The 23,789-nt window shown below is 47.3% G+C and overlaps 1 protein-coding gene across 1 annotated transcript in view; it reads right to left on the bottom strand.

The window, feature by feature from the left end:
* SLIT3 (slit guidance ligand 3) overlaps nt 1–23,789 on the bottom strand; it is a 620,113-nt gene that overhangs the window by 498,257 nt on the left and 98,067 nt on the right. The window contains exon 4 of the mRNA XM_029218173.1: nt 19,120–19,191. Coding sequence (XP_029074006.1) covers nt 19,120–19,191 — 72 coding nt within the window. The remainder of the gene's footprint in view (nt 1–19,119; nt 19,192–23,789) is intronic.

Genomic DNA, 23,789 nt, shown 5'->3' on the forward strand with positions numbered 1-23,789 from the left:
ACATGCTCACTCATCCTACAGTAGCCTTGATGTCTCCTCAATCTTTTTTTTAGTTCCCTTGGATCTTTCTGGGAATAGCTGCAGAGGAGTTTTCCCTATGCTAGGGAGGACCCGGGAATGAAACTGCAGGGCATTCTAGGCATGACTGTTGTCTTGAAGCAGCCTACCATTCTGGACAGAAGGCTGGCTGCGATCTTCGGCCTGCCTCATAATCAGAGCTCCTTCTGGCTGAGGCATCTTGGCTCTAGTCTCTGGATGCCTAGAACCCACCCCGCTCTTTTCCAGTATGTGGCCCAGACTGAGCAAATCATAGGCCCTAGCCTCTGGCCACGATGATTGGTCCAGGGAAGGGCACACGTCTCTAGCTAGGCCTAATGGGAGTCCTGCCCTGAGAATCTTCTGGGATGAACACCAGGGAAGATTCTTTGCTCTCTGGTCACAAAGCTGTAAGGATATGGTGCCAGTCTGCCAGGGCATCACAAGGGGACATGAGGGACGAAGCTACCAGGCAGAGAGATGTGAGATGACGTTTGGAGAGTGGCAGACACCAAGTGGGCTTCGGGTCAGGGTCCTGGTGACCTTTAACACCAGCCCTACATCGTGGCTTTGTGTTCTCCTCATTGACACCTGTTTGTTTTTCCTTATTCTACTTTGCTTCAGATTTCTGTCAGTGGTAACCTGGAGAGTCCTAAAAAGCCAGGTTCCTCTAGGGTGGAAGTGGTCAGACCCCAAGAAGCCACACACAGTCCCTGGAATCATTTCTAGAAGTCTTTGGAGACAGTTGGGATGTCATTAGGAAGAAGGGAAGAGAGTATCTCCTCCTCACAGTATGACGACAGATCATTTGATGTGTAGTGTATAATGAGCTCCAGAATTGGAAAGAAGTGGGTTCTGATCTTGATTCCATCTCCTCTTAACTCTGAGACCATAAGTTCTTTAAACCCTTTCCCTCAATGCAAATGGAGATTGACTAATACCCACCTCACAGGGTTGGGAGGAAAAACTTAAGATGCTGGAGAAAGAACTTGCCCAGAACATAGTACAGCGCCAAACAACATTAATTTCCTGTGTTTCACATTCTTCTACAGAAGGCCAACTCATCAGTACATCACAATCCATGCCAACTCCAGGAGAGGAGGAGACTGAACCAAGAACTTTTACAGCTTGATCAAAAGAGAAGTGACAGCTGGCCCTCGCCTGTTCCACCTGCATATTTCCAAATCTCTCTCTGCTTTCTATTCTCCAGAGTAGAAGCTCAGCAAAGATGAATGAATTGCAAAAAAGTTTTCCTCTAAAATGCAACTTCCCTTGGCATGCATGTGATGCAAATGTCTTTTGCTCCATTCCCATTTGGTGGGATGTCCTCTCTCCCTGGCCGCATGGTCCATTACTGTACATCCACTGATACATGGATAAATATGATATATACCCATCTTAGACAGAAAATGCCTCAAAGGGAGAGGTTGGGTCTGTGTATCCCACTCCCTGCAGAGCTCAGCAGGACATCATAGACAATGATGGTAGTGATAGAAAAGCTTGGGTTTGTGTGTGTCTTATTGCCATGGAAAGAGAGGAGAAAATGGGGAGGGGCCCACTGAGCTCTTACTATGAGTCAGACGATAGCTTTACGCTAAAAATACACCATCACCCGTGATTGTCTTCACAACCCTGGCTGTCACATCCATTCAAACTTTGGACACTGAGGCTCAGAAAAGAAAAATTATGTGCCCACCTGGCAGAGCTGGTCTATGATCATTTGACCACGCCTGTGGTTCCCCTACCTCCCACCCCTAGTACGTGGTCGGGCAGATTGGGTTCTCAGCTCCACCACTGACACATTAGCTTGAGCAAATTATTTATCATCGCTGAGCTCCATTTCCTCTTCAATAAAAGGGACTAGTTAGACCCACCTCACCAGATGATTATGAAGATTAAATGAGATCATGAAGATGACAGGGTTTAGAACAATGCCTAATGCTTTGTAAACACTTAATAAATGGTAGCTGCTGTGACATGGCTGTGTTATTTACTGTTATTTCCACTATACCCTCTTGCCGTTTTAGGTTCAGAGGCCAAACACTATTTTGCAAGAGGTACTTTTGCTCCTGTTTTCAACCTGAGATTTCTACAGCTGCACCAGGCACACTGGTAATGTCTGCAGGCCTGTGGACATAACCACTTTTCCCACACCCACTGCAGAAGCTCAGGGCATCTGGGTCTGGCTCCAGGCTGCCCCAAAGCCGAAAGAACTTCTCCCAGAGAGTACAAGAGCCAAGGCTCTCCTTCTACCCTGGCTGCAGCAGAGCTGGTGGCGCCCACCTCCCCCATGAGGAGGACATATGGACCGTGCTCTCTCTCTGGCAGTCAGCATTGCACAGGCAACGCAGGCCATGAAATAAGCTTTTTATCATCCAGGTCTTCTTCTCTTTGGTTTTCTCTTGCTGCCTGACAAACAACTGTTATGTTTCCCGACATGATAAAGCACTCTTGGTTCTGCTCCACCAGCCACCCCACAGTGAGTGTGGATGGAAGAAAACAAGACCCCCTCACTTCTCCTTGAGCTTTGGTGTGTCTTGTGACTTGGCTGCTCACATGTTCCCTTTCAACAGCCCTTCTGCAGAGAGAGGCAAGGCCGAGATAAATCCTCCCCCACTGCCAGTACCTTCATCCTTCTTTTTTGTTGAGAGGCAGGGAGGCTTAGCTGAAAGAAGACAGAATTTGGAGCTAGACGGGCAAGGTCTGAATCCCAGTTCTGCAAATTCCTTACTGAATGACCTTGGGCAAAACACTTCACTTTTCAGAGTCTCAGTTTTCTCTCCTGTCAAATGGGTTCATAATCCCTACTAAGCCACACAGTTGTTGAGAGAAGCCACATGAGTAGAGGCAGAAGCACTGCAGAGCGAGTGATGGCTATCCTAGTTGCCATCCAATTTCCTTGAAATGGGATTGAATTGTCTGAAAAAAGAAAGCTAAGGGGAGTGATCCAAATTAATCTCTCCATCTCCATATGAAATATTTGTCTGAAGGTTCTTCTGGCAAAGCAAGGATTGGCAAACTTTTTCTGTAAAGGCCACGCTATAAATATTTTTGGCTTTGGGGGGCCAAATAGTCTCTGCCAAGAACTAGGTCCCTCTGCCACTGTAGCACACACATAGGGCCACAGACAGTATGAAAATGAGTGGCTGTGGCTATGTTCCAATAAAACTTTATTTACAATAGCAGGTGGCAGTGGGCTGGATGGGCCTGCAGGCTGTGGTTTGCCCACCCTGGCCTTAGCTGTTTAGAGTTTGGGGCTGGAGAACAGCATCTTCCTCGCCAAGCAAACCAGCATGCCGACATCCTCCTTCTGCCAGCACCCTCTCAGAAACCCACCTGTCAGAGAGTCAGAGCCCATGCCAGCTGCCCAAATTCCCTCTCTGCCTTTGAGACACTGGAGGTTTAGATTTATGGGCATGGCAATTTGTCTCACATAATCCTGTCCGTAATTACACCAGCAGCCATTAGGTAAATGATTTGGCCCTTTCCCCTGAGTGATATTTCCCCCCTTGAAATAAACGGGGGGGGGGGGGGAACTTCTCTCCCATAAGTTAAGCATATTATTTGCCTCATCACACAAGGCAAATGCAGTAGCTCCAAGCTATTAGTCTATCACTGCAGAGATCAGACTGCCAGGAACCAGAAGTAATTTACAACAGGGAAGTAAACAGGACCCCAGATAGATAAATAAGAGGCCCGGGCTGGTCTGGGGACTGAAAAGATTAAGTAATGAGAGTATCTAGCGAGAGATTAAGTGCTAAGTGAGCTAGGACCAGAGCAGCCTCCTACGAAGGAATCAAATTATATCACTGGAAAGAGAGATTATTGAAGCCCCTCATGCTGAGCTGGGAAATCAGCACTTCTTGGGAGGGGAGGGCTGCCATCATTAGCATAGCAACTGGGGACTCTGTGCTGAAGTCTGGCTAATTAGCTGCAGGTAAATGGTTATATACGACAGGTAAGCAGGGTGCGGTGCCCCTGCCCACTAGGAAAACCTGGTCAGTTCCTCAGTGGCTGCTGGGTTATAAGTAACAGGCTGGGGTCTTTTTTCTCAAATGAACAGGCTCCTTATAAAGATGTGTCCTCAGAGAGGTAACTAACTACCTGGAATGGGAAAAAAAAATGTTGCTGAAGTTGATACCAAGTTGACTCTGGCCTTTTAACTTCTGAAATTCCTAGTAGGTGGAAATTCAGATGCACCAGGCTGGCTGTCCCTGGGAGGGCTGCCAGCTCTGGGAAGCAGTCCCCATCACCACACTCCAAGAAGACTTCCTCTTCGCTTCCCTTTGATGGTACCGCCATTCCTCCAACAGCAGGATGGAAACCTTAGGGGTCGGCCTCTACGCCTTCCTTTCGGTTGCCTATTTTGTTGATTCTTTTCGAGGAATGGCTCTCAAGTGAGGTTGGTCCCTTCAATCCCCTTCCTCAAGTATGTCGTGACAATAACCACATGGAACTCGCAACAACACTTTCACAGGTAAGAACTGCTCATCCTTACTTGGATGAGCAAATCCATCACCAATATCACCTCTTTCAAAAGAATATCCTTTTTCTTTTTTTTTTTTTTTTTTTTGCGGTACGCAGGCCTCTCACTGTTGTGGCCTCTCCCGTTGCGGAGCACAGGCTCCGGACGCGCAGGTTCAGCGGCCATGGCTCACGGGCCCAGCCGCTCCGTGGCATGTGGGATCCTCCCGGACCGGGGCACGAACCCGTGTCCCCTGCATCGGCAGGCGGACTCTCAACCACTGCGCCACCAGGGAAGCCCAGAATATCCTTTTTCTTAAAAGAGAAACTGCTACCCCAGGCAGCCTGACCCCTGGAAACACCAATCCTTAATGCCTTGTAAGCCAGTGATCCTTCTTCCATGGTTTTTCTTCTTTGCCACTTCCTGAGAAATCATGGCAAAGGTAAGAACGTATCTTTGGGCTGGGCCCAGAGCACCAGACGAGGAATCCTAGGGCTGGGGTTTGTGAGTTCCCTGCAGCTCTGTGCCTCTATTTCTCCAACTGTGAAAGAAAGGCATAGTCCTAGAAATTCTAAAAGTGCCGTCCAGCTCTGGGATTCTATGAAGACGATGTTCTTGCCTCCTGAGGGGTTGCTGTAGAGACAAGAGTTGACACACAGCTTGGTACAGAATGGAGAGGCACATGTGTGATCAGAAATTCTTCCAGCTGCCTTAGGAGGAACCAGAAAAAGATGAAAATAAACCTGAGATACAGTTTCCCCCAAAGATTCTTATTTTCTTTCTTTCCTTGCTCCTTCACTGTATCTTTACCATCTCTGTTCCATGGTTACGTTTTGGTGATTGTTGTTCTTTTTTCTCCCTCCCTCTCTTCCTTATTCTAGGGTTTCTTCCTTTCTCTCCATCCTATCTTCCTTTTCTCCCACTCATCTAATGAAAAGACCCCTCCTCTTTTCCTCATGACATGGAATTAAAGGTGGTGAGTGGATCAAGTCACTCTGAACTGTAGCATCTCTCCTGATCACAGCAGCAGTAAAGCGAGTCTCGAAGGTCTGCATTCCCAGGGCAGCAGCAGCGATCACACATTGCTGATTGATGCCAGGTTTGCAGAAAGGAGAAGTGACAGGTAGGGGCAGAGGGCTGGGAGGGGGAGAAGAGGAACAAACAGTAGGTTGGTGCTATAGCTACGCCAGCCAGAGACCCAGAGACAGTCCGTTTGGAAACATTAATATTTTGATGTTCCAGTGTGGTTCTGGTTCAATTATTTTAGAAGACATGGTTGACTTCAGGTTTGGACTAATTCACCAGATGTCTTTCAAACAACCTCTGGTTTAGATCTCAGATCAAGAAAAAAAAAATAATTTGGAGGTTTAGGTCAATGCCCAGTAAATTAGTGTAATCTATTCTTTTTTTTTCCAGACTAAGATTTGGTTCTGTTTGAGTCCCCACAGGTCTCTTTTTTGGAAAGCCTTCACTGAGCTGAGCCTTCCAATAGCTAGACAACTCCTTTCAATGCCCATTAGAATTAAAACAATCAATGAGGCCTGGAGATGAAGCAAACACAGTTTATCTTTTCATTTCATTGTATCACAGAATATTATTCCCGGGTCTTTGAAAAAAGTGTCAAAAAATAACATTCCCTCCCTAACTCAGTCTCGGACACTGGCTCACATCTGCTAGTGGAGGACCCCAGCATGGGCTGTTTCTCTCTCTTTGGTGGAAGTTTGAACTCCCACCCCGGTAGCCCTTGAAGTCAGCTCACCTCCATGCTGCGTGGCCCACCTGTGTGTGGATGGGCTCATCCCATGAAGGCCCTCTCAGGACCCCAGGGCAGGGTCCTTCTACTTTTTAAACCCAAGTAATTTGTCTTGCAAAGAGTGAAATAACTAGAGGCTAGAAACTGCGGGAAGAAGTCCAATGTGTTAGTTTTATCTTCACTCTTGTGTGTGTGCTTGTGGAGTGTGCGTGCATGAGTGTATGACTGTGTGTGCATATATGTGCACACATCCTATTGAATATTATTTGGGGCTTTTTCAGGGCAATGAGGAGAGAGTGCTGGTTTAAAGCAGAAGCTGCCTTTGACCATATATTGAGAGTAAAAAGCGGATTGTGGAGAGACCAAGTTCCTTCTCTCATTTACTCTTTTATAGAATACTTACCAAGTACCCACTGTGTGCTAGGTACAGCGGTAGACAATTATAGAGTCAACAAGACAGACAAAATCCCCACTCTCAGGAAGCTTAAAATCTCCTGGGGGATGCGTGAGCAGAGAGTAAACAAATAAATGAGCGAAAGAATTTCGGGTAGTGATAAGTGCTATGAAGAAAATAAAGCTGGGTCACGTTATAGACAGTGACTGAGAAAGGAAGGGATGTTACTGTAGGTAGGGTGATCAGGAAAGGCTCTCTAAGGGAGTGATGTTTGAGCCAGGACCTGAATTTCAGGAAGGACCTGGCCATGCCAACATCTGCGGTCAGCGTGTACCGGGCAGAAGGAACAGCAAGGCCAAAGCCATGAGTCGAGAAAGGGACGGGAGTGTTGGAGCATCAGGAAGAAGGCCCAGGAGGCTGCAGCGTGGTGGATGTGGGAAGCGTGGCCTAGGATGGCACTGGGAAGAATGGTGGGGCCAGGCTGTATAATGTGGGCGCTTGGGTTTATTCTTAGGACCGTGGGAAGTCACTGGGAGGTTTAACTGGGAGAATGAGGAGATCTGATTTGTCTTAAAACAATCATGGCGGCTGCTGGATGGATGATGGATAATGAACGAACATGAGTAGAAGGAGGAAGATTTAGTGGGGAGGTCCTTGAAGTCATCTCATGGAGAAAGGATGGTGGCATGTACCAGGGTGATGGCAGCAGGTGGTAGACAACTGATAATGCACAGTGACAAACTCTGTGCAGTCGCCTCACCACTCCTATCAGTGACTCTCCACGTGGGGAAAAACTGGCAGTAGGGTACTCCCTGGGCAACTGGTCTTTCCCTGCTACTGCTTTTCCGGCCTCATTAGGCCTAATGATCTCCCATCCTTCACTCTCACTTAAGTAAAGGAAGTGCCATGCACAGGGCAAGAGGATCTGCAGAGAGCGCCATTAGCAGTGGAAACCATAACAATTATTTCCTAAGATAATTTTGTTCAGTGGCTGAGCCCTTGGGAGCTGGTAGTCGACCAAGCTCTGCTTTGTGTTGTAAAATGGAATGAAAGTCTCTTCAGGTCTTGGGTAGAAGCCTGACCCATGCACATCTCTTCCAGGGAAAAGAGGAGCTCTCTCTTGAGACCAGAAAACATTTACACTAATAATTTACTGTCACTGACACAGAACTGCCACTACCATCTCTATGCACCAAAAACACCAATTATATGAGCCAAGGAGACAAAGTGTCTCCTGTTCCACCACCGCTGCCACTTTTCTGACCTCTGATATCTCCTCACAGTGTTGCTCAATAATTTGAGCTAATTTGAAAGTCAGTATCTTGCACTAAAGTGAAATTATATCTGTGCTTTCATTCCACAGCCTGGAAGGGATCTTCATTTATCTGTCTGGGATTCTCATATAGAGAGAAGGCTTTATGTGTTTGTGTGCGGTATGTTATGTGTATGTGCATGTGCTTTTGAAATAAAAGGGGGAATAGAGGAGGAGACGTGGAGACACAGGAAGGAGATGATTGGGGCCGTGATATTAATAACATTGATGATTCAGGCTTTCTTTCTATATTGCTACCACTGATTTTCATTTTTTAAAAATCATTAAAGTTAGGTCTCTCTGAGCATCTTGATCTATGGCTTAGAGTTTCCTAAATCCCGAAGTCAATGAAATTGACATGGAGGGGATCAGTCCTCGGTTACCCTTTCACCCTCTGAGAAATGCAGTTTTCTCCCCTAGACAGAGCATTCTGACCTCCCAAAGTCAAGATGCTTTTCACTGGGAGAAAAGTTGGCATGACTCTGTGTATATTTCAATCAAAAGCTGACTCACTGATGAGAAATTTGAGTCCAGAGCCCTAGACATGCCAGTGAGAGGCCAAACTATCAGTGTTCCATAGGTGAATACTCCACTTAGCCAACCACAGGGAGGATTTTTGGCTACACAACAGGCAGCACCAATCAAGACAAGTCCAGACTTCCAAGCAGGCTACATCACCATAAGCAGGGTGAGGAGAATTAGAGGAGGACTGATGGGAAGAAAGGAACATCATGAATAAAACATTAAAATATTCTTCTAAACCATGAATCAAAAAGCTCAGGCCCAGCACACCACATTCAGGCAAGGAGCGTGAAATTTACTTAAACTTCTCCATTTCTATTTGGTTTGGACAGTACTGTGTTATCATAGTTTTGCTGTTGTTAATACTGTGTCAACACGTTCATTACAAGCTTCAGTCTCCAGGACTTTGTAAATGGACTGCAAACCTTACAAATGGAAATTAATGCTCAAAATCCAGGATACTGAGCCCACAGGACAGCCAGAAGAGAGCCAAAGTTACGGACTTTTGTGTACGTGTGTGATTTGAAATTATGCTAGAATTTAGGACATCAAATTAAAATGCTCTGTCCCCTGGAGAGATTCCCAAATGTTAGCTGAAAATGAGAGATGATTAGGCCCTTTAGAAAGGTTTCTGTTGATGCTGAATGTGACTCAAGAACAAATATTTCAAGATTATGAGATGCGGGTACAGTAGCATCATTCAGGCAATTGAAGAATGTGTGTTTGGGGTCTGCCCACCTCAAAAGGCTGATAGTTTTCTATAGGCAATGTGGCATTTCCCTGACATTTTCAATTCCCCTGACAGTTTCTAACTCCAGATAAGGAAAATGAGGATCCCCAGGGTGTGGGTGAAGGCTGGCCTCTGGTTCTCACCTTCAGCAAAGGGCTTTGTTGCCAACGGACAGCACGGTCTCTCTTCGAGCACCCTTGGTGATGTCCGCACAGCCCGGCCGAGGCTGGCCAACTCTACCGCGTGCCACAGGGTGCTGAGAGCAGCACATGCTCTTCTGCAGAAAGGTTCCAACTCTGCAGGTGGGTCCCGGACAAGGAAGTGTGAGAAGGAGCCAGGTGGCGAGAAGCCCACACCCACACCCTCTGGGCTGAGATTAGACACGTCTGTGTTCTGGACTCAGCATCCCAATAACCAGCATATGGCAGTGACACGCTCACGCAGTAGGTGTTCAACGGATGCTTGAACTGCCCCTGGTCACACAGTTCTCCACCTGGGAATTGGGCAAGAATGTCCCCAGTAGGGAATTGACCACAAGCCAGGTAACAGCCTGGGTGTTTGTTTTATTTTTCCATTTTCCCAACTCACGGTTTTCATATCCAGGACAGAGAATGCACAGATGTACCAAGGCTTTTGGCTTTGCAAGAACTTGAGTTCTTCTTGCCATCAGCTGTTTCATGAACCAGCTAAGATAAGATTCAGGAGGTCTCCTGAAGCCCTTACACAGATAACCCTTTCTCCCTACATGTTTCCTTTTTCTGTAGCAATTCAATTGGCACCCGGGCTTCACCATCATCACTAGTGTCCAGTGTTTTTCACCAAACCTTGGTCTGACTTCCTGCAAGCGTGGCTTTTTCCACCCTGATCCATGGCCTGACTCTCAAACGTTAACCCTTTCCATACATCCTAGGAAAACCATCCTGGAATCCCCACCAAGAAGACCAGCAAAAACCCTTACCTTCAAACCAAAGAAAATACTAAATCCATGAAATCACTTAAGCCACCCGTCCAAAGAGAGGGAGACTCAAAATGTTTTATACAGCAACCTATAAGAAACTCATTTTGTGGGATGTTTCACATTCCAGCCCATGGTTTATTCCCCCATATATCCCTGCCAGTAATATCAACCAGATGTGGCAAAGAAGTCTGTGCAGAATTGTAAAAATTACAAGCATATTCTGTAATTCCAAAGCATTGTAAAGTCACAGCTTGGTTTTCTTTCTTTCTTAAAAAAAATAAAAAAGAAAAACTTTCCAAGCTGGCAGAATGTTCTCAAGTACAAGTATTGCCTGATCACTTTAGAAAATTCTGCTGCTGGCCCGAAGGGCTAAAGAATTCGAAGATGTAAAACCTCACTCTGCCTTTGCTAAGTTGTAGGGAACTTAGAAAAGTCTACTTGCAAACATGCATTTAAGTCTATAAATTTTTCTCTTTTAATGTTTCAAGTCTTAATACCCTAGATCTCAGATATGAGCATATGTTCATACACACTCATATGAGCATAAAAGTACAAATACTGAACCTTGAAAGCTATAGAGGCCCAGGATTTTTCTCTTATTCTCCCGTCTGCCCAACCTTCTTTTTCAAGATGTATTTCAGCACAAGCAGCACATTATAAAGCAGAAAAATATACAGAATTGGGGCTCAGAAAGACCTGGGTTTATTCCTGGCGAGTTAGTTAAAACTCCTCAAACCTCAGTTTCATCTTCTGTATAGTGGGCATAAACACCTACCTTGAAGGAGGACCAAAGAAAACGGCAAATGCATAAGGTGTGCAGCACACAATAGGTGCTCATGAAATGTTTGGTTCCTCCTCTGATCCCAAATCTATAAAATAACAGGGGTTGTACTAGATCAGTGTTTCCCAAAATATGCCCCATGGGTGACATACACCAAAATCACCCAGGGTGCCTACTTACAGAGTCAAATCCCTACATCCATTCCAGATCTAATGAAACTAGAGTCCTTGGGGACATAGTCTGGGAATCAGCATTTTAATTAGAACCTCAAGGGATTAGTTTTTCTATATGCTAAGTCTGAGAACCACTGTAGTCTGGATCCTCGCTCTGCAAAGTGTGGTCCTGTAGAAATGCAGACTCTTAGTTCCCACCCCAGACCTGCAGAACCAGAGTCCACATTTTAACCAGATTCCCAGGTGTTCAGATGCACAGTAAAGGTTGAAAAACACTGGCCCAGATAACTTTTATTCCTAGCTCTGAAATTCTATAGTATGAGTCCATAAGGCAATCCAAAGTATTAGCCTTATAATCAACTCTGTGAATAAGGCAACAGGCTTCTGTGCTCAGCTGGATAAAGGCTCAGTGGAGGAGAGAAGAACAGAAACCTTCCCTGCCTGCCTTCTTTCCTCGCTCCAGATTCAGGGGTACTACAGAGTGCAACTCACACAAAACAGAAATCCCAAGAGTGACAGGGCACCCACTGTAACCCATTATCTCCACACACAGATTACAGCTAAACCCGTCTTCAAGCACACGATGAAGCATGCAGGTGACGAAGCCCGCCATAAAGCAAACGGAAGGCTGGCCTCACCACAGTGCTCGGTGATTGGGGAAATGCTGGAGAAGGAAATGGAGCTCCAGTTTGCAGGGACTTTTTCCATGAGCTTTAGGCAGCCGTGCCCCTGGAAAAAGCGACCCCACGCCTGCGATAGTGAGGCTGGTCTCACCACCCGTCCCCTGGCCTCTGAAGGCTGCGCCAGCCCACACCAGAGGCGGGGACAGGTCTCTGAGATCCAACTCCAGGTAGGCAAGCAGGCAGGCGGTCTCTGAAGCCCCTATCGTCCTGACGGATTGGTTTTCCCATCGTCCTATGATCATTTCACCACATTGGATAACTCTGCTGGAAAACTGAATAGTATGGTTTTTGTTTTCTCCACTGATTTTTCACTTTTAGAGCATCGTTTCACATCAATACAGAGTCTTATGGAGACACATATTGCATGTAGTTATGTTTTAAAGGTCAGTGCAGAATTGGAAGACTAAGGTGGCTACAAAAGGAGCTCCGAGTAGCAGAAGGTACGACCTAGAGGTACAGGGTTCCAGTCATTCAACAGATCTGGTCTCATTTAGGGCTTCAAAGAGATAAAGGAACTAGAGCACTAACTGAGCTCCTACGAGGGAGTGCTGGCCCTTTAGTTACTGGCTTCTCATAAGTATGGAAACTGTGGTAAGGATGTGGGCTCTGTAGTCAGGCAAGCCTGGGTTTAAAGTTTAGCTCTGTCAGTGACTGGCTCTGTGACCTTGGGCAAGCTGTCTAAATCTCTAGGACTCGGTGTGTTTATCTGTAAAATGGGGCTAATGTAGTATCTAACCTCCCAAGCCTGAGATTGAGGAAGAGAATCTATCTAAAAGCAGTTCGCAGAGCACTTGACCCACAGTAAATATGCAATGCACACTTGGGAACTATTATACGCTAAGGTGTTCATTCGTACACATTACGAAGCCCTTGCCCCCATCCTTCAGAATGTAACTGTATTTGGAGATTGGGTCTTTAAAGAGGTGACTAAGTTAAATGTGGCCATTAGGGTGGGGCCTAAGCCAACATGACTGGTGTCCTTATGAGAAGAGGACAGGACACCAGAGGTGAGCGTGAACGGAGGGACAACCATGTTAAGGGGCAGCAAGAAGACCATCAATCTGCAAGACAAGGAGACAGCACTCAGGAAATCAAACCTGCCAGAACCTTGATCTGAAACTTCCGGGCCGCAGACTGTGAGGAAACAAATTTCTGTTGTTTAAGCCATCCGGTCTGAGGTACTTCTTTTTTTTTTTTTTTTTTTTTTGCAGTACGCGGGCCTCTCACTGTTGTGGCCTCTGAGGTACTTCTTTATCACAGCACTAGCAAACTACGACAGGAACTATAATGATTATCCCTATTGCACTGCTAACCAACCAGAGACTGAGAAAGTTGAGGTCACTTGCCCAGTGTCAGTCACCAGAGGGTAGGATCCAAACCCAGGTCTGGACAGTTCCAAAGCCCCTGCTCTTTGCTCTAATATTGGGTTACTTCAAAGAAACATTAGATCACCTTGCTGAATGCAGCTTCTGGCTTGTTTGGGGATACAGGGCATGGATGCACATGGCTGGTGATAAGGGCAGAAAATGGTAAATACGAAGGAGAGGTACAAGGTAGCAGAAATGAGAGTTCTGGGGATGGCCCACTCATTGCAAGTAAGTTCCTTGGAAACAGGTCTCACAACTCTTTGGGAGGGAAGCAGCCCCACCAGGATAGCAGCCCCAGTGACTTGGGGCTAAGTTGGCTGGTCACATTTCATGTTGTTTTCAGCTGCCTGGGGATTAACTTCCCAAGTCTCTTGCAACTCCACTGACCCAAGTGAGTGACAGCGGTTTAACCCCAGTGGCATGTTTTAAATCTGCCAAATACCTCGAAGGACTGTGTGAAGAATAATTGGGGGCCTCCGTCCTGCTGCTAGCACAACCGCTTCTTCAGCAACAGGCTTTAAACCACTACCAAATATGTAACGGACTCTTTGGACATGAATCCAGGAGATGTGGACCAGAAGGACCCCAGTGGTCTGCTCATCCTCACACGGCAAAGTCAAATTTTTAAAAACAACAGTTGTGAACCACTGTGTGCCTCTCAACCCCTTCAAAGCTCCCTAATCTGGTGCAAGGCAGGCAGCTTTTAATTACTGTTTTCATCTTGTCTTTTGCTTCTTCTAAGGAATTTCTGGCAACATTAACCACTTAACTTCCAAATCACCAGGAATCCTTCCCTCCTTCCCCCACGTGTAGGTAAAAGAGAAAGCTTGAAGGAGAGGCCAAAAAGGAGAAATTAATAACTTACAGACCACGTAACAGACCACGCTTCATCCCAGCCTCTCTAGATGAGGCCCAGAGAGATGAAGTAACATGCCTAAGGTCACACAGCTTGTGGGTGGCAGAGCCAGTATGAGGATCAGGGTCTTCCCACTCCCGGTGCAGTCCTCCCTCAACCCTCATTTATTTTGGAGCCTGAACTCTTTGAGAGGTGCTGAAATGTTTACACCAGAGATGCCAGAGCCCCAGCATATGCACCATTCCTATCAATCAGCCAGCAAAAGTTAACCATAGCCATCTTTCACTGAGCACTTTACTATGGGCTATAGTCAATGCTAAAGGTTGTCCCTGGGCTATTTCCGTTTACCTCACAACAACCTGGAGAAGTAGGTTCTATTATTGTCTACTTTACTGATGAAGAACCTGAGACCCAGAGAGGTTAAGTAATTTGCCCATGGTCTCACAGCAAGTAACTGGCAGCCCCTTAACCTTTTCACTTTACTGCCATCTCCTGTGCTCAGTCAAGAGTGATAGGAAACCTAGAAAGAGCAGAAGTACAGTCCTGATCCTTGAAAATCTTATAGTATACATCAGGACAGGAGTGAGCTAATATTTATGGAGTGCCCAAAGCAGGATAGAGACCTTGCTGGGTGTTTTACAGACCACAGTGGTATTACCTAAGCCTCAGGGCACTTCTGAGCTCTAGGATTCTATGGCTCGTGCTCTATGCGCTAAAGGACAGAGTAAGAGGGTAGATACATCACTATTATACACATGCACCAATGAGTCAGATGGTGCTGCATCTAAGGGGGGTGGGGCGGGGTAACCAGCCAAGGCCTGACAGAGCACTTGGATGTATGACAGGTCCATCACCAATCCTTTTTAGCATGACTTCAGCTCTCCACAACAGTTAGCACAGCAGTGTGGCATGGTAGAAAACAGAGGTACTTTGCAGCAACACACATGCATTTCTTTCCCCATTCCGTTGTATCCTGGTTATACAACTATGGGTAAGTCAGATAACACTTCTAAGCTTTAGAAGTAGATTTTTTTAAAAAAATAAATTTACTTATTTTATTTATTTATTTTTGGCTGTGTTGGGTCTTCGCTGCTGCGCATGGGCTTTCTCTAGTTGCGGCAAGCGGAGGTAGAAGTAGATTTAATAATGATTCTCTTTGCAGGATTGGCGTGAAGGCTAAATCTGAGTATTGAGGCAGAGTGCCCCGTGCTGCTGCTTAGAAATACGGGTACGGACAAGTAATTTAAACTCTGGGCCTTAGTTTCCTCATCTGTAAAATGGGAGTATTGAGGCAGGGAGTTAATTGTAGTAGAAAAAAAGCACAGACTTCGGAGTCAGATTACCCACATTCGATTCCTGGTTCTGTCACTGAGTAACTGCATGATGCTGGGCAAGTTCTTTGACCTCTTTGAGCCTCAGTTTAACATCCACAGAATAGTACTCATAGTTCCTACCACATAGCGTCATTAGGAGTATCCAACAAGTTCTATGTAAAGTGCTCAGAAGAGCACCCAACACTCAATGTGTTTGCTATTGTTATTATCTTGAAGTGTTATTGTGAGGATCCACACCACTCAATGAAAGCACAGGGAACTGAACAGACTAGATGCTCAATAAACTTGTAGATGTCTGCTGTGTTCAAGTCTAGTATGTCTTCCCCTGTCCTCTGATAACAGAATTACTCTTCCCTTTGGGAAACCCATTCCCAGGCCCTGCACACCCTCATCTGCAAACAACTGTGATGGATGCATGGCCCAAACTTGGTCAGTCAGAGGACACCATCTCACCAGCAACCGCATCTGCTCAGAGCTGGACGTGCGACCAAGGTAAGCAACTGACCCTCAGTTCTTTCCTGCAGGACTGTTGTCGAGGACACCCTCTCCACCCTGGTTGCTAGGTTACTGCCCTCAGAGTCTTCTGCTTTTGCCTGCCATCCTGTGCTCTCTTCCTAGGGCTGGGGGGAGTGAGATGAAGTCCCGATGACACCGCCATGCTCCTGGATCCAGCTGTTCCTAAAGCCAACCATAACTACCACTGGCCTTCCCATGCACATTAACTAACATATTTCCCCTCTGAGTTAAACTAATTTGTCGCATTTCTGCCACTTACTAGTTAGTGATAATATTATAATCATATATATAATAGATTCTCAATAACTATTGTTTCCCTTTCCCATCACTACATGTCTTATTATACGACCATAGCCTTTCCAAAAGGTGTTTTTCAGATAATCATTGAATATTAAGCAGCCTTTGTCTGTAGATCTAATAAGAAAAGGTGCGTCAGAACGCTGTTTAACCCACATGGCCGACTGTGGAGGAGACGGCCACCCAGCAGCCCCACTTAGCATTCCCCGGAAAACGGCTCACTGCGTCTATCGAGAGGCAGTGCTCTTTGAAAACAGAGCCAGTGGCATATGTATACACACTCATGATTGCACATTTATTGATTTCTAATTTGCACCCTGTTTACTTCCAAAAAGGCCCTGGAGTGGCTGACAAAATGAGACAAAGACACAATAGGGTCATTAAGAAAAATCAAAGATCAAGCCCAGGGAGAAAAAGGGATTGCTGGTTATAGCCCAAACCTGGGTTAATAGAGCTGCTTCAATGAACAAAAATATGTATTTAGCTCTCAGCTCTTTGGCAGCCATTCAGAATGTGTCATGACGGGGCACACAGAGAACTGGGCAAACTTCACATCTGCAGTTTAACACCCAGCACAGAGGCCAGGCTGGAACAAGCACCTGGGAAAAGCTTATTGAATGAACGAATGAACAAACAAACGAATGAGTGAATGAAGGAATGGTGGATAAAAGATTCAAAGTTCCCTCAGAACATGGTTCATACCCTGGGGCCTGTATCATTCATTTATTCATCCACCCATTCCTGAGTGCCTATGTGTCACATTGGGCCTGGCTGGGGACCTGGAGAGGGGCAGAAACCAAAATGAGCCAAGCGTCCTCCCTGCCTTCCCAGCTGTAGCTCTCTGGCCTGAAGACAAAAGCTCCGTGTAACAGATCTCAGGGCCCACGGCAGCTCCTGGTTTCTTCACGTCTCCCAGTGAAAGGAGATTAGAAACAAGTTGTGAAGATGGGAATTGTAGGAGTAACAACAGCTATCTTGGTAATTGCACTCACACAGCACTTTAAACCCTAGAAAATGCATGCCCACCATAATCTCATCGGATACAGTACAGCTCCTTGGTGAGGTGGGTAGAAGGGAAGATGAGGCACCTCCCATTTCCTGATGAAGACATTTAGGCACAGAAGGGAAAGTGGCTCTCCCGACCTCTTTCAGTTAGAAAGTGGCCTTTAGGACACTGGACTTTCCCATGCCCCTGTGCTACCTGCCTGGGCCTGGCCCCCAGCATGGCAGAGGCCCGTTATCACGGCCTGAAACTCCTCCTCTGCCTGGATCAAGACCAGCCCCGCCTGAAATGGGCCTCACCTGATGGCCGTGGGGAGCAAGAATCAGCCCCCCTGACCTCCTGCAGCAACTGGAACTCTCAGACCTGCCCGCTCAAAGCTGCCCAGCAGCCCCAGTCCCATAAGCACCTTTTACTTGCCTCGAAAGTGACGCTGAGATTCCAGATGAACAGCATACAGTCTGCGTTATTTAGTTAAAAGCAGGTTGAAAGGCACAAGGTAGTGCTGGGTGGAGAGATGGCTATTAGGTGAGCATTTAAGGAAAGAACTGTAAAGGGAAGAGGAAGTTAAAAACCAGAGAGGTTTCCCCGTCTGCCCAGTTGCTGTTGCTCATTCGGGCCAGCAACAGCACCTCATGCACCCTCACGTCCATCAAGGTGGATTCAGAGCCGAAGAGTGGAAAGGGAGGCATGCTCTTTCCCTCATTTAGCACAGTCAGCCGGGCGGACTGAGCAAGAGAAAGGGAGTGCCAGCAAGAGGAGACCGTGACGAAGTACAGGTGTCCCCCAGAGAAGGCAAGCAAGGCCGCGGTACCCTTGAAACCCCAGCCAACCCCAGCCCGTTCTTGTTGCAGCCAAGTGCCCTTGAAAGTACGTTTATGTATATAGTCTCTGTGTGTGTGTACAGAGAGAGATATAGATTCCTAATTCAGAACTCATTCTTAAGTGCACATGCAAACATGCGTTTCGTATTTCCCAATTTATCTCCATGCATCGGCGGACTGCATACGGAGGTATTAAACACGGCCATTGGAAATGAGAAGGCTGGCTACCACTTTGCAGCCTCCCCAGTAAGGTTAGAGTCCTCCCAGCCAGGCCGTAAATCTCACTGCCTGACTGCTAAGCAGTCGGGCACTTGTCGCTCCAGCCAGAAAGTCAAGCCTTGGGCAACCAATTCACCCCATAACGTACACTAGTTACTGCCGGTAGGACTTTCAGGTTCAAAGTCATGGAGTTGTTCACTGTCAGTAATTAGCACTTGCCTAATAACCCCAATCTACGAATCACAATCTCCATCGCGACGTGCATCTCCAGCTCTTCAGTATCCAAACTCTCACGCTGAATAAATACACAGAGAACCTGCAAGTCTCCCCCCACCCCCCCATTATACCCTGGACCATTCTGAAGATAAAGCAAAATTCAAAGTGTTTCTTTCTTTTCCCACAAAATCACAGATCTCCAGACCCAGGGTTCCCGGACTGGCAGCGGTTGGAAGCAGGCAAAGGGCAGGAATCCTTCTAGCCAGCAAGCAGGTGAGGTTGAAATGCTTAACCCAAACCACTGCCCTCCTCCGAGACCACCGGCAGTCTTGTGTGAATCAATTCACCTCCAAGCCTACCCTCAGGGCATTTCCCTGAGGTTAATTCAGACCCAAGTTAAAAGGAAGAGTTTCTCCTTGCAAAGGAGAGATGCACTACCACAGGTCCACAGCCCTCACCGGCCACTTAAGCGGATGATCTGGGAAGGACGGACGCAAGAAAGGCGGGCTGGAGGGGGGTGTGAGGACCCAGCACGCTGAAGCCTGGCTCCAAGCGCCCACGTGTGCGGACTCACTGCCAAGGTCCACACGGCTCAGGGCTCCCCACGCTAAGGCAACCACATCCTCGGCGTCAGCAAAGCCGGGCAAGACACCAGGTAGGGAACACAACTCCATTCTACTCACAGTCTGGTGAGCTTCGGGTTGCTCTGGAAAAGCAGTTCCGGGAGGACCTGGAGTTTATTCTTGTTCAGGCGCCTGAAGGGGGAAAAAAGAATGAAAAGATGTCAAGGGGACACGAAACGGGATCAAGAGTATTTACAGACACCCCTTCGGCCAATCGATCAACAGGTATTAAGAGGCTTCTAGATCTTTCAACGTGGGATGCTCAGCACGTGTAAGGCACACTCTTAACTTGCGGAGCTGGGAGTCAAGTTGGCGATAAAAAGGCAAAGGTCAGTCGGAAGCAGGAACACAACATGCTTGCTGCCACACACCCCTTCACGAGCCTCGGAGAGGCATCACTAACTGATCATGACATTCTTTCCCACGAACCTCAGACAGGCTTTTGAACTTTTCTCAACATGTGCCTGTGGTAGCTAGCTATTGCCAAGTGATGGAATGGGCATGTGAAATGGGTCTCTAAAAATAAACAAAATGCCAGAGAGAATATTCCAGATCCTAAGTGGTGAGGACAGGTGGGACAGATAGCAGTCGTTATAGGAACGGAGAAGAGGGTGGGGCAGATCACCAGGGGTTAAAGGGCCAAATGTAGTCCCTGCCAGCCTGGCTTTTCAGACCAGAGCTGGGCTGCGTTACGACTGCCATGGACCCTGGGCATTTTTGCCTTTGCGGGCCCCTTCCCCTATTTAAAAAAATTAAATATTGTATTTTATAACTGTTGGTATAAAAACAAATATATTAATATTATATAACATTTACTTTGACCTGAACACTCATTCCTTTCCTCTAATTTTAAAAGAAATTAAACCATTTTCATGGGTCCCTAAAAAGTACTGTCAGCCCTGGGTACTGTCCCCGCTGTGCTTAGATGGCAAAGTCGGCCCTGGGTCAGGGATCACGGTCTAGGTGTGTAGACCCGGAGGCAAAACTCAGCCCAGGAGGGGTGTCCCACGTTGGGTGGTGGCAGCAGAGCCAGACTCTCTCCTGAGAACGGTCCATGCTGATGCCCACAGAAAAGAAGGCCATCTGAGTTTCCGAGGGACCGTAAGTCACTGTGGTCTCCATGAAGCCTGCTCTCCCGGGAGTGTGAGGCCAAGAGGGAAAGCCTGCCCCGTGCTCATTCCCAGGCCTCTCTGTCCAAGCATCTTTACGCAGCCTAATCAGGGAAGCCCAAACCAGTGTCCCCAAATCTCCTGTCCCCAGAATCCTCAGAATCTCACTCTTCAGAATCTCCTCGTGCAAAAGAGCAGTTTATAGCCCGGCTGAACTTTTCCGCTTAAATTGTGCACATTTGGCTACGTGGAAAAAATGTATTATCCCATCTTAGAGCTAAGCGAACTGAAGAGAAGAAAAGGTGAGCTTCTTCCCAGCTTCTGTCCCCAAAGCCCACACTTCGTCCACCACATCATGCAGACATGATCCGCTGGGGGTCGGGGGGATTGCTATTTTCCCCTTTTCGTTCCAGGTTGAAGGACAAACACTTCAGAGGGATAGGGGACTAGAAGGAAGTTTGAAAGGGCAGAGCATGTGAGAGGAGCATTCACCACCTCAAGTCAGAAGTGTGCAGCTCAGCCCTGAAGGGGTCCACGTGGTGCGGGGCAGGGGTGGACCAGCGGAGCTGTTGGTGACACTCCTGACTGGAAGGAAGCCTGAGAAAAGGCTGGCAAGTTGGACAAGATAAGCTCAAATGCCCTGCCCCACCGAAACGGCGACCTGACTCCCTGTGCTCTTTTTTGTTTTGTTTTGTTTTCGTTTGTTTGATTGTGGTTAAAACGAAAGCCCTAACATAAAATTGACCATCTTCACCATTTTTAAGCGTCCAGTTCTGTAGTGTTAAGTATATTCTCACTGCTGTGCAGCAGATGTCCAGAGCTTTTTCATCCTGCAAATCTGAAATGCTGTACCCATTAAACAACACCACCCCAGGGCCCCTCCCCTCGTCCCTGGCAGCCACCATTCTATTTTCTGTCTCTATGGATTTGACCAGTGCTCTTTTGATCACTCCCAGTAACTGCTCTTTGTGTGTTCCTGTCACCAAAGTGGGAAGAAAGGGGGGAGCCCAGAGGAGAGGAGGGGGAGTCTAGCTCCTTGTCTAGAGCAGTTCTCATAGAGCCAGTGATAAGCCCCTTTCTAACACGGGGAAGAACTGGTCCCAGAGAAGGCGTGGTGCTATGACTTTGGGGTTGGTCACGCTGGGTTCAGGTCTGGCTCTATCATGCTCTCGCCACGGGACCTCGGGGAAGTTACCCAGCTCCTCGAGCCTCCGTTTTCCATCTGCCTAATAACCCTACTCAGTGAGTTACAGTAAGTTTTAACGACACACTGTATGTGTAAGTGTCTAGCGCTGCAATGAGAGCATGGCAATAATAACTGAAACGAGTTGCGGCACAAATGCGTGTCAGGCACTACGCCACGCGCTAGAGGGGTAGGATCTCAGGCAGCGCAGCTCAGAGGCTGGTGTCATAATTACCCGCACCTCACAGATAAAGACAGCGAAGCCTGGAGCGGTTGAGCCCGTTCTGCAAGGCCACTGTGACAGGATGTGGCGGAGGCAGGATGTAGACCCAGGGGGTCTGCCTCCAGAGCCTGGTTCTGAACCACTGTGTTCCTCGAAGGCTTTCAGTCTGTGACAGCTGCCTTCCCCTTCTTTTCTCCCCTCCCTAGTCTTCTTTTTGCCTCTGCTTCCTTTCATCCAGGGTTGCCACCTCCGCTGCCCCAGCCCGGGCAACCATCCACCCTGAGTACATTTCCCTCCCTGAAAAGGATGCTCTTGGAGTCCCCAAGAGTAGAAGTGGGTCTCTAGGTGGGTCTGTCTGGAACCACCCTCTATTGCCACAGCTGCACAAAGCCTGGTGAGAGTTACACTCAGACAACCAACGCTCCAGTTTAGGCAAAAGTCCTGAAATCGGCCCACTGCTGCCCGCAGTGGGGAGGGTATTGAGTGTCCTAAAAGCTCAAAACCAGAGTTGAAGCTAAAAATAAAACCAGCTTGGCTCCGAGGCTCCAGGAAGGGAAGGAATCGTTTTCAGTTATGTGCCGGTATTTGTGGCTGGACAAAAATAAAAACACAACCATATTTAGTCAGTTGTGTGCTGCCTGCTGCTTCATAAACCCTGAATGAGGATTCCAGGGTGGCTGAGCTGGACTCTTCTCCCAAAAGCCTCAGGGTCTTTCCACTTCGGCTTGGGCGGGCCGCATGCTGGTTCTCTGTATCAAGAGGAGCTCGACACGACATTTCATTTCTAGTTCATTCCATTCCAGGATTTATTTGTGTTTATTTAGTGAACCAAGTCGGCCTGAAAGGTCTTCCTCGAAGACCTAAGAAAGGCTCCAAGCTGCGTAAGGTGAACTTCTCACGTGGCTGCTCTAAGAGCAGCTCCTGAACAGGAAAACGAACAGAGTGAAACGTGCTGTTCTCCTGAGAGGAACGGGTAAGCCCTGGGCCGCACACAGCGGCTATTGGTCAAGGCATCCTCCGTACTCATGCCATCTGCTGCTCTGTCACCCTGGAATCGGAGGCGGAAATCTGCCGTAGTTCAAGCTGGGAATAAATCCATGATGCCTGGATGAAGAAAAGGACTGAATGGGACCCGTATGAGGGCAGACCTGAGGAGGTCGGCAGAAAGGCTATAGGCTGGGTCAATGATGGGATAAAGCCCACCTGGGTGTCCTCTCTCCCTCTAGGATCAACACTCCTTCTCAGCCTTCCTGCTGGAACAATGGGGAGAATCCAGGTCAAAAAAAACCCACTGGCTGCTAGTTGCAAGGTCATTCCGCTTTTCGGCCTGAACTGTGAAGCTCCAAGAAAGAGAGCCTTGTCTCTGCAGTACCGCTGATGGCCGCGAGACCTAATTAGAGGTTTTTGCCACTTTATTGAATTCCTTCATTTATCTATCCATTACCCATTCATAAATCCACCCTCTACCCATCTGTCTGTCCATCCGTCCGTCCGTCCGTCCATCCATCCATCCACTATTCTATCCAACCATTCACCTATCCATCCATCTACCCATTTGTCCATTTATCCATCCATCCATCCATCCATCTTCCTAGTCATTTTTCAATATGAACATACAAAGATGAATAAGATACAGTCCCTTCCTGCACCTGCATGAATAAGATGTAGATGAAGAAGGTCAGATGCTAGTGAAGGAGATAGACACGAAAACAAAAACCTGCAGCATGATCTTGTAAAAGCAAAGCTACTGTGGGAGCACAGAGGAGGGGCAGCTAACCCGGACCTGGGAAAGGAAGGCTTCCCAAAGAGAGTGGTTTGGAGGGTTTTTGTTTTTGTTTTTTTAAGCATAATTTTGACTCTTCAGGAGATAGGGACAAAGGGTTCTAGACTTCGAGAGGTGTATGTGCATGGTCACGGAGGACCAGGAGACGGAGGAGAATTTGGGGTACAGGGCTGCATTGCTGGGACTTGGAGGTGACTTGAGAATCACAAGCGATGAAGCTCTAGAGGTAGGCAGGGGTCATATGAATGAGGGCCCTTGCGGGTCATGATCAAGGATCTGGACTTGGCTGTTTATTGAGAGTCAGAGGGAGCCACAGAAAGAGTCTCAGCAAGGAAATGATCATCTGTTTTGGATTTTAACAAGTTCTCTTGAGTAGTAGTAAGGCTTGTTTGGAAGAGGGTGAAATCAAAAGCAAGGTGAGCAGTTATGAGG

Source organism: Monodon monoceros, unplaced genomic scaffold (assembly GCF_005190385.1).
Source record: "Monodon monoceros isolate NGI ecotype Baffin Bay Population unplaced genomic scaffold, NGI_Narwhal_1 Super_Scaffold_12, whole genome shotgun sequence".
Lineage (NCBI taxonomy): Eukaryota > Metazoa > Chordata > Mammalia > Artiodactyla > Monodontidae > Monodon > Monodon monoceros.